The 12,023-nt window shown below is 48.4% G+C and overlaps 8 protein-coding genes and 1 pseudogene across 9 annotated transcripts; all 9 read left to right on the top strand.

Annotated features, from left to right (window-relative positions):
- Window positions 1–70: 70 nt before the first annotated feature.
- TEOVI_000796200 (syntaxin, putative) lies at window positions 71–1,042 on the top strand (the record flags this gene model as incomplete). The annotated part of the gene is made up of 1 exon (XM_067223335.1): window positions 71–1,042. One exon carries the CDS (start codon window positions 71–73, stop codon window positions 1,040–1,042), a length of 972 nt encoding a protein of 323 aa, XP_067079436.1.
- Window positions 1,043–1,395: 353 nt separating this feature from the next.
- Window positions 1,396–2,319, top strand: TEOVI_000796100 (ribosome biogenesis protein, putative; the record flags this gene model as incomplete). Its single annotated transcript, XM_067223334.1, has 1 exon — window positions 1,396–2,319. The coding sequence occupies one exon, from the start codon at window positions 1,396–1,398 to the stop codon at window positions 2,317–2,319; it is 924 nt and encodes a 307-aa protein (XP_067079435.1).
- Window positions 2,320–3,248: 929 nt separating this feature from the next.
- Window positions 3,249–3,782, top strand: TEOVI_000796000 (uncharacterized protein; the record flags this gene model as incomplete). The annotated part of the gene is made up of 1 exon (XM_067223333.1): window positions 3,249–3,782. The coding sequence occupies one exon, from the start codon at window positions 3,249–3,251 to the stop codon at window positions 3,780–3,782; it is 534 nt and encodes a 177-aa protein (XP_067079434.1).
- A 102-nt stretch (window positions 3,783–3,884) lies between these two features.
- Window positions 3,885–5,060, top strand: TEOVI_000795900 (uncharacterized protein; the record flags this gene model as incomplete). The annotated part of the gene is made up of 1 exon (XM_067223332.1): window positions 3,885–5,060. The coding sequence occupies one exon, from the start codon at window positions 3,885–3,887 to the stop codon at window positions 5,058–5,060; it is 1,176 nt and encodes a 391-aa protein (XP_067079433.1).
- A 283-nt stretch (window positions 5,061–5,343) lies between these two features.
- Window positions 5,344–5,718, top strand: TEOVI_000795800 (uncharacterized protein; the record flags this gene model as incomplete). The annotated part of the gene is made up of 1 exon (XM_067223331.1): window positions 5,344–5,718. One exon carries the CDS (start codon window positions 5,344–5,346, stop codon window positions 5,716–5,718), a length of 375 nt encoding a protein of 124 aa, XP_067079432.1.
- Window positions 5,719–6,107: 389 nt separating this feature from the next.
- On the top strand, window positions 6,108–6,770 carry TEOVI_000795700 (Rtf2 RING-finger, putative; the record flags this gene model as incomplete). Its single annotated transcript, XM_067223330.1, has 1 exon — window positions 6,108–6,770. The coding sequence occupies one exon, from the start codon at window positions 6,108–6,110 to the stop codon at window positions 6,768–6,770; it is 663 nt and encodes a 220-aa protein (XP_067079431.1).
- Window positions 6,771–7,136: 366 nt separating this feature from the next.
- TEOVI_000795600:pseudogene lies at window positions 7,137–7,889 on the top strand (annotated as a pseudogene). The gene has a single exon. A coding segment is annotated over exon 1 (753 nt).
- Window positions 7,890–8,398: 509 nt separating this feature from the next.
- On the top strand, window positions 8,399–9,556 carry TEOVI_000795500 (uncharacterized protein; the record flags this gene model as incomplete). The annotated part of the gene is made up of 1 exon (XM_067223329.1): window positions 8,399–9,556. The coding sequence occupies one exon, from the start codon at window positions 8,399–8,401 to the stop codon at window positions 9,554–9,556; it is 1,158 nt and encodes a 385-aa protein (XP_067079430.1).
- A 549-nt stretch (window positions 9,557–10,105) lies between these two features.
- On the top strand, window positions 10,106–11,437 carry TEOVI_000795400 (chaperone protein DNAj, putative; the record flags this gene model as incomplete). The annotated part of the gene is made up of 1 exon (XM_067223328.1): window positions 10,106–11,437. One exon carries the CDS (start codon window positions 10,106–10,108, stop codon window positions 11,435–11,437), a length of 1,332 nt encoding a protein of 443 aa, XP_067079429.1.
- Window positions 11,438–12,023: the final 586 nt, after the last annotated feature.

Here is a 12,023-nt window from a genome sequence, read left to right as displayed (position 1 = left end):
TATATATATATATATATGTATATATTCTTGTTCTGCAGTTGGTTGTGTAGGGGTTTATTGAGAGCAGGAAATGCCTAATTACTTACCCAACAGGGATGGCTTCATGCGTGCCATGCTGCGGGAGACAATAAAGAGGATCCGCCGTGTGCGTGAGCGTGCGGGCCGTACGGATGAGCCCAAAGAGATAGAAACGACCGGCGACCCCTTTCGTGATTTGACGTTAGCGTTCATTCGCTGCGTCGAGCGAGTTAAGGAAAATATTAAGGAACGCAATGAGGGCGCTGCGCGCCACGGTCAGGACCGAATAGCTGTGGAACAATCACTTGCCATACATAAAGACATAAGAAACCTTGAAACTATACTGGAAGAAATGAAGCAAGAAGTGAATAAGTCCGGTGCTGCCCTTGAAAAGGAAACCAGAAGGAAGAAAGCGAAACCACACAAGATTGCTTTGTTGGAGAAGGCACATTCTGCCAAATCTGGACAATATAAGGATTGTCTTGCTACTCTGGAGCTGGTAAAGGAGTCTGATCACCAGCGAATTGCTGCAACGAGCGGGGTGAATGTGGGTCAGGAATTGCTTGTCGGTCGTAGGGCTCAACTTCGTGGCGAACTTGGCTCATTGTGGCGAGACAAAAAGGACGGTGGTGGTCATGTTGATCCGTACGCGGGGGCTAACCTTGAAGACGACACGGTGGGTGGAGGCCGCTTGGAGGATCACGAGGACACGGCGGAGGCGATGAAGACAATTGCGGCCCAGGACAAGAAAATACAAAATTCTCTTGAAGTAGTTTCAAAGGGAGTGTCTAGGTTGCATACCCTAGCACTGGAGATTGGCGGGCAGATTGATATGCAAAATAAGCATTTAGATAACACGGAACAGGTCATGAATAAACAAACCGAGCAGCTGCACACTCTGAACGTACGCCTGAAGAAGCTCGTTAAGGAAATGAAGCCAATGAGTGTTTTCTTATACGTTTGTTGCATCTTACTCATTATGTCCTTAGTAGGTTTTTTTCTCATGCAGTTTGACGTCATATGAAAATGTTGTCCCCTGTGTATACGGAGGCACGTAGAGGGTGGTGATGCTTGCTACCGTAATAGTTGCACAACCCTGTTCGGTTTGTTCTTTGCTTCTCAGACCAGCTTTTTCTTCCTCTTACTGTTATGAGCGCAGTGCCTTTTTTAAAAGGAATAAAAAACTTTTTGCTCTGGGAGGACTGGTGATGAATATCGGCTTTTGATGCACAGGGGTTGCGCCCACATAATGCAAATGCGTGTCCATATTTGTTTAAAGAGGTTTCAGGTCTCTTTCATATTGTATCTTATCTCTTCTAAATTGACTTGTGAAAGTGTTGCGGTGGAAAAGGTTGTTTGCAAAGAAGGAAGTAGTCAATGGTTAAGAGGGAGAAACGTCAGCGGCTCGCCGATTCAAGTGAGGAACATGGAGGGACCCAGGAAACAAAGCAAGAAGTTCATGGGGAAAGGGGTGTGGTGGAGGAGTCAATGATCGGCGAAATGCAGTTGAAACGCGCAACAACGGATAAGCGGATGACAAACCGGCAGAAGTGCCTAGTTTTGGGCTCCCGTAATATATCTAGTCGAGACCGCCATCTTCTTCTTGACATTCGGAATTTAATGCCGCACGCTCGGGAGCACCCGAAGCTTGGTCGTACTGGTGGCCTAGGAGATAGTGTGATTGAACTTTGCGAGCTTCACCAGTGCAATAGTTCACTCTTTATTGAGGCTCACCGCCAGGATATCAGTTACCTTTGGATTGCTCAGGCTCCGCGGGGTCCCAGTGTGAAGATGCAATTAACAAATGTTCACACGGCAGATGAACTACGCATGGCTGGAAACTGCTTGAAGTATAGTAGGCCGCTCCTCCACTTTGACAGGGATTTTGAGACCCAACCACACCTACGGGTCGTGAAGTCGCTTCTCCAAATGACATTCAATACCCCACGGTATCACCCAAGATCTAAGCCGTTTGTTGACCACATTTTGTGCTTTTTCTACCTTGATGGACACATATGGTTCCGTCACTACCAGATAATTGACACGGAGCCAAAGTCATTGATGGAAATTGGACCACGTTTTACGTTGGAGCCGACGTCCATATTCAACGGGTGCTTCAAGGGGAACGTCATTTGGAAAAATGCGCTGGCCAGGACCCCCACGGAGCAGCGTCGCGACAGGAAGACGCGGCGGCTGGAGAAGGTACACATGAACGAGGCCGTTAAAGCGAAATCAAAGATTCACAAGGCGCTAAATCCCGCGCCGGAACCGAACCCATTGGACTCAGTATTCCGCGATTGATAATTGTGGTTCGGCTGTTGCATTTCGTACCTTCTTGGCTTGTCTCATTGTGCAACTCAGGGGGCCTGGTGGTGTAAGCGTCGAGGCCATTGTGAGCCTGCAATAAGACACAAAAAGAGTGACGAGAGAGTGGATGCATTTGAGAATTCCTAAGAAGGGTGAAGACGCATGACAGGAGTGTGGGGAATTGAGAAAAAAAACCGAGATCTTCCCTCTCCTAACCAGTTCTCCGTATTCCAACATCTGAATAGTTGGGGGAGGGTCGGTGGGTTGCAGCGGTGTTTCATGCGAGGGGGGCTAAGAATGATGATGGGAGTAAGGCGAGAAGGTTTATTTTCTTTTTGAAGCGCGGAATAATTACCGAGTAAAATTAACATGTGTTCACCACCTTAATTCTCATTTCTGCACCTTGGCAACTTGCGCCAATTCCGCAGCGTTTTTCTTTCTCCCCCCAACGGTTGTTGACTTCGCGAGGGGAAAGTCGCGGGGCTGGAGGGGGAGGCGCGGTTGAGGATAAATGAGTTTGACTTTAAAAAAAAAATTTATTAACTCGATATGTCTTCACGTTTCTTCTTTCTTTTAAAAAAATTTTTTTTTCATCTCTCTGTTCATTTGCTTAAGTGTTGATGCGTCTTGCTTGTGTTTTGCCGCAGCAGGTGGAAGGAGGTGATTGAGTTACCTTCTTTGTTGAGTCTTTGCCCGATACGCAGACCAGCGCAGTGCTTTCACGAGGTGGATTAAGCCGATGACGGATGTTAATGGATTATCTGTATCTCTCCACGCGGTTTCGCCCGGTGGAGGAGTGTGTGAGGTTAAGCGCAGTTTGAGCAATGGGACGGCCACTGGAATGATTTCACATTTTCGGGCCCACCAAGTGAGGTAGCGGATTCTACAAGCGGTTATGCGTCTAATGTTTTAGTAGCAACAATATGTCTAACACGAAGTGGAGTATACGGTTTAGCGGCCGTGGGGTATTGGAGAGGTCCTGCTGTTGTTTTCTCAGGAGGGGGATTGACTCAGGCCGGTTTGAAGAACGTGACAGCAATGAACTCAGCCACCATGCGCTGTGCAGAATAAAAATAAAAAAAAAACTGGAAAATCGCTCAGTTCCATGCCATGATGGACTTTTTTTTTCCGTTTCCCTCGGTGAGGTGCTGCCCTTTATGCGCCGATTCATGGATTTTAAATCCTTGACGGATACTGGAATTGCATTTTGTCTTCTGGTTTTCTATTTCCCGTTGTCCCTCTTTTTGATTCCTTTTCTTCGATTGGGGTTGTGTGGGTCGAATAATATGCTGGTTTCCACTTGGAGGCTCTACCGGGGCAGCGAAGGTGGCCAATGCTTCGCCCCCGTGCATTTGTGCGTTGTCATAACTCTCTGGCCTCATATTTGTACGGTCGTATCTGAACTGCCGCTTTGCATCGGTTGTTCATCTCCTTTGCATGCATGCCGGTACCGCTAATTTCTTTTTTTTTTTACTTTGGTTACTGGGTGCTACTTGGAATATGTGCATGAGGGGGAGGCTGACCCTTTTGAAACCTGAGGGAAAGAAAACCTTACCTCCATGGAGGGCCTGTCGCCCCCCGAAACAGACGAGTGTGCGAAGCCGCATAACCGGGAGTGCAACACAACTCCTTCAAGTGGTTCTCCCCCTTCAAATATTCCTCCTCAGCAACTGCTGTGCAGCGTGCGATCAGGGATACACTCGAATTTAACTGAGAGTGCTTGGGAGTCGCGGGAGAGTAACTCCGGCTATGCCCACGAGAAGCAATCTGGTGTGGATGGGGACGCTTGCACGAGGTACTATCAACGACTTCATCGCTTTTACGAGCAGTACAACCCAAAGAATCTGAGCAGAATATCGGAATATTTGGCTGCATATAAGGGGAAGGAAGAACAATTGATGGCAATACTCGTTGGGAAGTATGGTCCCGAGCCCGTCGATCGCGGACCGCAAACGAATCTTTCTTGTTGCAGTGGAGATGATTCGGTTATGCATTTTTCCGGCAAGCGCTACAGGATACCGACAGTGGTTACCCCCCAGCAGGGTAACACGGACTGTGAAACACCTTACTGGGGGAACTCGCCCCTTATTGGCGAGCGTGACATATTGGGGCTACTGTCTAGTCTCGAGACGGCCAATGTGGAGCTTCAGAAGTGTTACATCGGTCCATCTGCCCAGCATCCCACGTCTTCCTGGAACGGCATGACATACGTCACGCGAGCGGAGATATTTACCCCCAATGAGGAAACCTTTTTAGGCCACAAGTGGACCTTTACCCTCGGCAGCAAAAAGGTATTAGTTCACGAGGGAAGCGCGTATCACCGAGCGACATTTTTTTGTACTGACGAGTGCCAATACAGAGGACGGCATGAGCGGTGGCGGCTGTGCGTGTACACAAGTTCTGTGGATTCACTCTATTTGGTTCGAGTTATTTGGGACCCTGTTGTATACCTGGAACCCCTCCCGCTCGACCGTTCCGCTTTGTCGCAGCATTCCTCCTCCGAGGCCATGCCCATAGCCGGCTCGAGTGTAAGCTACCAGACGTCGTGCGGGAAGGGGAATACGGAGCCAGAGCAACCGCTTATCTCAGCCACTATGATAAACATCATGACGATGCTGGAGAACATGGACAAAAAGATATCGGGGCGGTTTGACGCGTTGGAGGCGCGGTTTTCGTTTTTGGAGTCAAAGTTGCTTGGGGCAGTTGATGACAAGCAGAGAACTGAAGACAGATGATGGCGCAGTCTGATTTTTATTATCTTTTCACCCTCCACCTTTTGTTGTGCTTGCCTTATATGCGTGCCTCTCTGTATGTATCGTACCGTATATACGTGTACTAATAAGTAGTGCCAGATGTGGAACCTGCTATGCATCCGAGTGAAAAATTTCTCTCAACTTTCCCTCATTTAATGGTGTGTATGAACATTGTTTTTGCTGTTAGCGTTAGTATTATTGAGGTAGGCTAGCGTTTTAGCGACTGGCTGCCATACGTGTATGCTTGTTGGATCGCGTTCATAGAATGACTGGACTTACGGTGCCGAGGGGAGAATATACAAATGTTGTGGTTCACCACAGAATGGTGGGCGTGTCCGCCTTTGATGACCAGTTTAACTGTGACTGGAATTTTGAACTTTACGGAGTGGCGGAGAGAATCAAGGAGCACCATGGAGGGGCAATAAGTGACGGTTTTCGAATGTGGCTCAACCGTGTCGAGCCTGGGTTTATCGTGCGCAACTTCAAACAGTCGCTGCGTGAGGCGTTCGGGTTAACCCCTCCGTCGGCACTACTAATGACCTCTGAGGAGGATATTCCGCATCATGAGGTGACGGTTTACTACGACTTTGAACCGGCAGCTTTGCGTTTTCCGTTATTGAATATTCGTCTTGGTGAATGAGTTGGCGAAGTGACGGTAGGTGTGAGGAATCAACTGCCGGAATGGAAGAAAGATTGTAGTGGGGCCCTCAGTAAGTTTTTTGTTTGTTTTTGAGCATAGTGAGTGGCGACCATCCAGTGCCAACGTTGATGGATCTCTCGCCTCCCTTACCTTTATGTATTTCTCCCCTTCTCTGTGTATGCATGTGTTTAGCCAAACCTTCTTGTTATTCGTGTACCCTCTGCAACATTTTGTACCGGTGGATGCTCTTAGTCGTTTTCGGGACGCCGTGCCCCTTTGATTGTCCTACCGTCACTGCCAAACAAAACTGCTCTCCACCGTTGCCATCTTTGTTTTTTTTTAATTTGGCATTGGTTTCCCCTGATGCATGATTATGAAGTTATACCCCGATGGGCGGCGATGGCCAAGCACTCTCAAACAAGCGGCGGATATTAGAAAAGTCACGTGTGTTCCTCACCGCTGATGAGCTGCGGAAAGGGGACAATGGTGGAGGAGAAACGACGCGAAAATTAAAGGAGGAAAAGGTTTTGCGGTGGTCGCATTGTGGTCTGTCACTGGAGCCGCTGCAGCTTCCGGTTGTTTTTGATCTTTATGGACGCCTGTATTCAAAGAAGGCGGTGTTGGATAACATATTGGAGAAACGTTCACTCCATAAGCAGAGCAGTAGCGATTTGAACAGCGATATGAAAATATCGAAACTATCTGATGTGTGTGAGGTGTCGAATGTAGAGGAGGGGAAGGACAGAAAGGTGCTTATTCGGTGCCCAGTAACAGGTTATGACTCTGCCTCAGGTCTTCACCAATTTCTTGGGTTTTGGTCTTGCGGGCACGTTGTGGCTTGCGCTGCGGTGAATGAGTCTGTTGGGAAACCAGCTGCTGCAAAAAAGGATTGCCCCGTGGATGACGATCCCGCATCGGTTTGCCCGTTTTGTGGAGCAACCAGTTTCGCCGTCCACCTGATTCTGGATCAGGAAAGTGATGAAGTTAAACAGTATAGAAGACTTCGTTCCCTTCACCGAGTGTTTAGGAAGCGTGGGCGCTCAAACACGTGACGTAGAAGTATGCTGAGTAACGGGAAAGGGTCCATATCGTCACCGAACATTACGAATGTGTTGCAGACAATACATCGGTATGGCTCGGGGGTTTACCTATCGCCTCAGCTATTTCTTTTACATACTTCGGTTGCCAAAGGATTTGGATCATTTTTGTACACGCTCATAATTTTTGGACGGCTTTTGCTTTTTTTTTTTTTGTTGCGGTCGACACCCTATCCTTTTTCCTCTCTCTTTTTTCTCATATATACCCCCCACGACTCCTGTACAGTACAATCGCCCATCAGAAAATAATAAGATATCGTAAGAACAATGTTGTAGCACCGAAATTGTTAATGTTTTCATTAACTGATAGTATAATAATTTGGCGGACGAGGCGGAGGCAAAGCCGGCGGTGGGGTGAAGGGCAACATATTCCAACCCCATGCTCGTATGCGTGGCTGCTACCTCCTTGCGGGTAAAGACACTCTTGCCACAAAGTCACTCGTACCTGGTGTCTCCATATACGGTGAGAAGCGCGTAAGCGGTACAATTGCCGGAGAGACCGAGTCCTGCGAGTTCCGCGTGTGGAATCCATACCGGTCGAAACTTGCGGCGGCGATTTACGCTGGTGTTGCTCAGATATACATGGAACCGGGCTCAACAGTGTTATACCTGGGTGCTGCCAGTGGGACAACTGTTAGTCATGTGTCTGATTTGGTGGGTCCGGAGGGTGTTGTGTACGCTGTGGAGTTCTCACACCGTAGCGGGCGTGACCTGGAGGAGATGTCGAAACGTCGGAGTAATATTGTCCCGATCCTTGAGGATGCCCGCTACCCGCAGAAATATCGGATGCTGATACCGCGTTTGGTAGACTGCATCTTTATGGATGTTGCTCAACCCGACCAGGCGCGAATATTAGCTCTGAATGCACAACACTTTTTGAAACAGAACGGTGGTTTTGTTATTTCGATAAAGGCCAATTGCATTGATTCGACAGCGGACTCTGCTACTGTTTTTGCATCGGAGGTGCAGAAGCTGAAGGACTCAGGGCTGAGACCGAAGGAACAGGCCTCGCTGGAACCGTTCGAGCGTGACCACGCTGTGGTTACAGGTTACTACAAATCCCCCCCGCAATAGGAATAGGAATGTGGACAAAAGGATGTAGGAAAGCCACGTTTGGTGGGAGAGGCTGCGTGGGGAGCTCTTTGTCTGACTGTGTGATCTGAGATTATATGTTTGTGTTTCACGTTTCCTATGCCCGGGTTGGAGTGGGGAGGGGAAACGAACATTAAGAAGGGACCAGCGAATAACAGCGAGAAAAACTATTATAAGGCAAGAGAAGAAAGATGAATATGCAACGGAAGTAAATGGAAGTTTTCTGTATGAGTGGGGGAAAATAAAAGAATAATGAAATCATTTATATGATCGACGTTAATCATTTTACGTAATAACAGGGACGTAACTGACTGTGTGGTATGTGGGCGACTACATTGCGATTGTTTGCGCAATCCTATTTCCGCACCAAACTGCTTTCCTTCGATTATTTTCCCCGTCGTATCACCGTTTCTTTTTTTTTCCCCCTCTTCTTCCTTGAATCCTGTTTTTAATTTGTTACTAATGGGGAGTGTAGCTCTAAGTTGCTAAGTATGATACCTCGAGCAGCGCAAATACGGCAGCAGCAGGCTCAGGAGCGGCGTAACAAGCTGGAGGAGAGCGCGGCTCGTGCTGCTCGGGAGGATGTGTTTGCACGGCACAACGCCATGTATGGTGTGCAGCGGCCCAATTCACGGTTTGCTAATACCAACCGCTACTCTCGACGGGACCCCAACCGTGGTATAATCACTCAAGCCGAGTGGGATGCTGTCGTAGGCGAGCATGAAAATTCTGGCTCTATGTTTCGCATTTTTTTCTCCGTAGCGGTAGTGATTGCCATTTCGTTGCTTGCGTTAGCGAAGTATGACGTGGAGTTTAACCTGGAGCCACCTCAGATTGAGAGTGGCAAAGGGTTCGGTGAGGTCAATCCGACTCATGATGGTGCCGTCACTCCAAGTGAAGCGGAGAGCTATTACGAAATATTGGGTGTGAAGGGGAGAATCCGTCCGAAATCTACCGGAGCTGCTGCTGATGAGGCAGGTGGAGAGGACCTTGACAAGGAACGACGGCGGGAGAACTACCGCATCCGGCAGGAAATCCGTAAGGCGTATAAAGAACATCAGGATGCGCGAGGGCAGCTGGTTCACTGTGGTCGTGCGTGCGAAGCCAAGAATCAACAGGTGGAGCTTGCGTACAATCGCCTTGCCTCTCAGGTAGACCGTGAACTTTTCAGTGTTTTGCTGGACACGAAGGATACGAAGGACGCACGCTCAGTCGACCCCACTGAACTGAAGAGAGCATACGAAACAAAAAAGAAATTAGTGGAAGAGACGGAGAAGAATGAGGAAGACCGGTCGATGGTTCTTGAGGAGCTGAAGGATGCATACGACATTCTTGTGAACCCTGAGGCACGTAATTACTATCTTCTCTATGGGATAAAGCCTCCAGAGCATATGCGGTATACCAGTGCTCGCAGTGGTGGATGGGGACAGGAGATGACGCTTGGAACGTTTAAATACCGTGTGATAATTTCGTGGCTGGACTTCATGCAGGAATATATTGGACTGTGGGGTGAGACCATTGTGTTACTTTGCGCAGTAGGCTTCGTCCTTTCGCGCCTTCCAGCTGCACTGCGGCAGTCGGAGAGCATAATGGAGGATCTTGAATGGGAAGATGCGATAGAGGAGGAGAGACGGCGGAACGGTGAATAGACATACGTAGTGCGTTACCGTCATTCCTTTTAGGATGCTGTGGTGTGGATGGTTAAGGGAATGCAGCATATTTTTATTTGTTGGATAACCGGTTCAGAATGGTTGCTTGAATTTTCTCTGTACGCCCTTGTCCTATGCAGTATTGAATGTAATAGATGGCTAGTGTGAGAAGATGGGACTCGCGCACTTATATACGTTGGGTGTGGCTTCTGTGCGTGGCGTGTTGTCTCCATGTCTTCCTGTTCGTCTTTAATATGTGGTGGTTTACCCTGCCGATAGTGGGGCGAAACGTATTGTGGCTTTGCTTGCCTGGTTTCCCTATGATCCTTCCCCCTTGACCGTGTAAGCAACGGAGTATATGTTTCCTTTTTCTTGTGTGTAAATGGGGGCGGTGCTTACGTGCTTGCCGAGCTCGCTATTGATTGTCTTGTTGGATCTATGAGTCTGTTGCTGCTTCTTAAAGTCGCTGTCTCTTATTTTATTTCTACTTCTTTTACCACTGCACTTCTCCCTTATTACTGCTGAGAAAGGGAAGGGAAAAAGTACGGTATGCAGCAGGCGGACTATTATGCGATCCTGGGGGTTCCAAGGACTGCGTCTAAGGACGGAATACGAGAGGCTTACAAACTGAAGGCGCTCGAGTTACATCCTGACAAGAATCCCGAAGGGGAGGCAATATTTAAGTTGGTCGTTAATGCATACCAGATATTGCGTTCGCCCACTAAGCGTCGAAAGTATGATCAAGAGATAGGCCTGAGAGAAGTTCGGCGGGATGGTCCTACGGCGCGAGCCCACAATGTACCGAGACCAAATGCCACCGAAAGGGCAGCGAACGCGGCGGGCCCTGTTCCCAATTCTTATGGTACGCGTACTTCTAGAGCAAACCCGATGTCAGAAGAGAAATTGTTTGAAGATATCTTTATGCAGTATACAAAGGGGACGTACGGGGGCAGTGCCCCGAATTCGAAAAATAACTGTGAAGGCTTTCGTAGACCCGGCAACTCGGAAACAAGCTTCTCAGAATGGTTCAAAAGAAAACAAGAAGAACTTAGACAGGCCGAAGAGGTTTGCAAAGCTAAACTAGACTATGCAAAACAGTTGGAGACCGAGGAAAAGAAGCGAGCGGAGGAATGGAGGAATCTCCAGGAGAAGAGAGAGCGCGAACGGGAAGAGGAGTTGGAGCGCGAGAGGGCAAGGATGGCGTGGGAAGAAGAGAACCGTCGCCGTGAGAGGGAGGCGGCTACAAGGCAACACAAGGCCGAACAAGAGAAACAGAAGATGGCTGAGTATGCTGAGTTTCAGAAGAAACAGCAGGTGGATCTCGATACCCATCTCAAGGAGCTTGCTACTAAAAAGAGAGAACTAGAGGAGGAGCGGCGACGCTTGGCTACTGAGAAGGAACAGGCTCAGCAAGACACAACTGAACAGGAACGCTCACGCCGTGAACGCCAGAGGCAGCGCGAACAAGATATAGCATCGGAATTGCAAAAAGCGGAGCTGAAGATAATAGAAGCCCTTGCTCAACAAGCTCAACACGAAGCATCGGAGAAAGCTCGAGAGGCGAAGCGGAAACAGGAAGAGGAGGCGCGGTTGAGGCAAGAAGAGCTCCAACGTCAGGAGGAGCAGCACCAGGAAGAGACATTGCGCCAACTGACCGCTGAGCAGGAGGAAGCACGCCTGAAGGCAACACGAGAGCTTGATGGGAAACGAAAGGCCTTGTTGGAACAAATTGTCTTGGAACGCCAGCGTCATCAAGACGACGTGGAGGCAATGAGACGTGAAACCGACCGCATTGAGGCCGAAATGCAGGCGAAGCTTGATGCATTGCGGGAGGCGAAGCGATCAGGTCAACCAATTAACTTGGATGAGTGGAAACTATAAACCTTCTCCAATTTGTTTCTCCAAGTGTTCACCAATAATTAAAAAGATTTCCTTCACGCGGTAGCATGTGTGTAGAAGCATACTCTCCCTTTATGTACGAAGGTTTTTTCTCGTTTTTGTTTTTACAAGTTGTTGTTGTTATTAACGCCTCCAATTTTTTTTCTTCCTCTGCTGTTGACCCCCCTGCCGTCGTGCCCTCTTTAGTCACCAGTTTTTTTTTTTGCCCCCAGAGCTACTCCTGGGGCTGGGTTGTTGCGCGTTTTTTTTCTTCCTTGCGTCTGCCGCTTGCGAATCAATTTCACGTCACGGAACATGAGAGGGCGGCTTTATTATCAAGTATGTGTGCGGGTTAACGTGAAATACGCTTTGCATCAGCTGTAATATTGATTCCATCAACATAACCTATTCTATCTTGCCGAAATCTATACTCTGCTTCCTTGTCACTCACCCCCCCCCCATGGCAATCGAGCTTAACACTGCGAAAAAAGTGTAAAGGTGAAAGGGAAAGGAAAGTGTTTCTAGAGGACGTGCACGCACCCAAGTATATCTACATATATCAGCGCGTGTATACTTGAAGCGAAGGAAA

The sequence above is a fragment of the Trypanosoma equiperdum genome (assembly GCF_001457755.1).
Source record: "Trypanosoma equiperdum strain OVI genome assembly, contig: ctg_1842, whole genome shotgun sequence".
NCBI lineage: Eukaryota > Euglenozoa > Kinetoplastea > Trypanosomatida > Trypanosomatidae > Trypanosoma > Trypanosoma equiperdum.
This window is presented reverse-complemented; position numbering and strand designations above follow the sequence as displayed.